The sequence below is a fragment of the Wasmannia auropunctata genome, unplaced genomic scaffold (genome assembly GCF_000956235.1).
Source record: "Wasmannia auropunctata unplaced genomic scaffold, wasmannia.A_1.0 LD284983.1, whole genome shotgun sequence".
Taxonomy (NCBI): domain Eukaryota; kingdom Metazoa; phylum Arthropoda; class Insecta; order Hymenoptera; family Formicidae; genus Wasmannia; species Wasmannia auropunctata.
Genome location: NW_012077907.1, coordinates 1 through 1,122, shown reverse-complemented (window position 1 = coordinate 1,122; position 1,122 = coordinate 1). Strand labels below are relative to the sequence as shown.

Here is a 1,122-nt window from a genome sequence, read left to right as displayed (position 1 = left end):
TGTATATGCGAGTTTAAACGAGTATTTCATATATATTTTAGAAGCCTATAAATTTTAATTTTTAGTAATTATTTAGCTTTTAGTAAACGTAAATGATTGCGTCTTAAGTGTGAGTGAAATTTATTTTTTCTTTGATAATGTTTGATAAGAAATATCTCCTACTGTCCACTAAAAGTATCGCATTTATTTCAGAATTTTAATTGATCGCAATTACCTGTTAATTCCTGAATTGTACCATCAGTGCCACCATATTCGATTGGCAAGATATTAGCTGGAATATCCTTAAAACAACTCAGCGACATGTGTGAGTAAATGTGAAATCTACTCTTCATCTTCTCCGTCATGAAAGATTTTATAATTTTGACAGTAACATCGACAAATGCTGGCGCGTTGATCATATTCATCGATCGAATTCTTATAGGATAGCAGCTTTGCCACGTATGAATCATATTCATTAATATGTAAGGTCGAAATTGGAAAATGTGACGTAGAGTTGGATCGATCACATCGTAAAACATTGCGCAACCGTACACAGATGCTGTGACGTTATTTTTCATCGCCAGCTCTATCAACATGATACTGATCTGAAATAATCTCAGTTTGAGAAACACCAATTGAAAATATTTTATTATAATATTAAAAACACGTTATTTTATTACTTTTTGTTACTATTTCGCGTTACTTGATATTTCAGTAATACTTTAATTTTTACCTTAACTATGTCCGGCACTTTGTGTATTCTCGGATCATGTCGAGTACTGCGTACGATGATAATCAGTCTTCCTTGATTATCCAGTTTCCGTAGAGGCAAAAACAACCTAAATATAAATTCAGAATCATTTACAGAAGTCAATCTTAGTTTTACACCGATGCATCGATCTAATTGTCCGACAATTTTTAATAAAATGTTTTTCTAAAATATAAAACAATTAACATAAAAAAGTTATTAAAAAGTTATTAAAATTTAAGCAATTTATCATTAAATTTAAAATTGAAATTTATTTAAAATTTTCTATTATATAGACCTATTATATAAATTATTGTATATATTATATATATTTATATTATATAAATTATTATATAATTTATATAATATTAATCTACTATACTAATACTAATATA

General features: G+C 27.5%; 1 protein-coding gene across 1 annotated transcript; it reads right to left on the bottom strand.

Moving 5' to 3' along the window:
* Positions 1 to 188: 188 nt before the first annotated feature.
* Positions 189 to 818, bottom strand: LOC105461542 (alpha-tocopherol transfer protein-like; the record flags this gene model as incomplete). Its single annotated transcript, XM_011708044.1, has 2 exons — positions 189 to 584; positions 713 to 818. Coding segments are annotated over 2 exons (502 nt in total), but the record flags the coding sequence as incomplete, so codon positions are not given.
* Between the last annotated feature and the right edge of the window lie 304 nt (positions 819 to 1,122).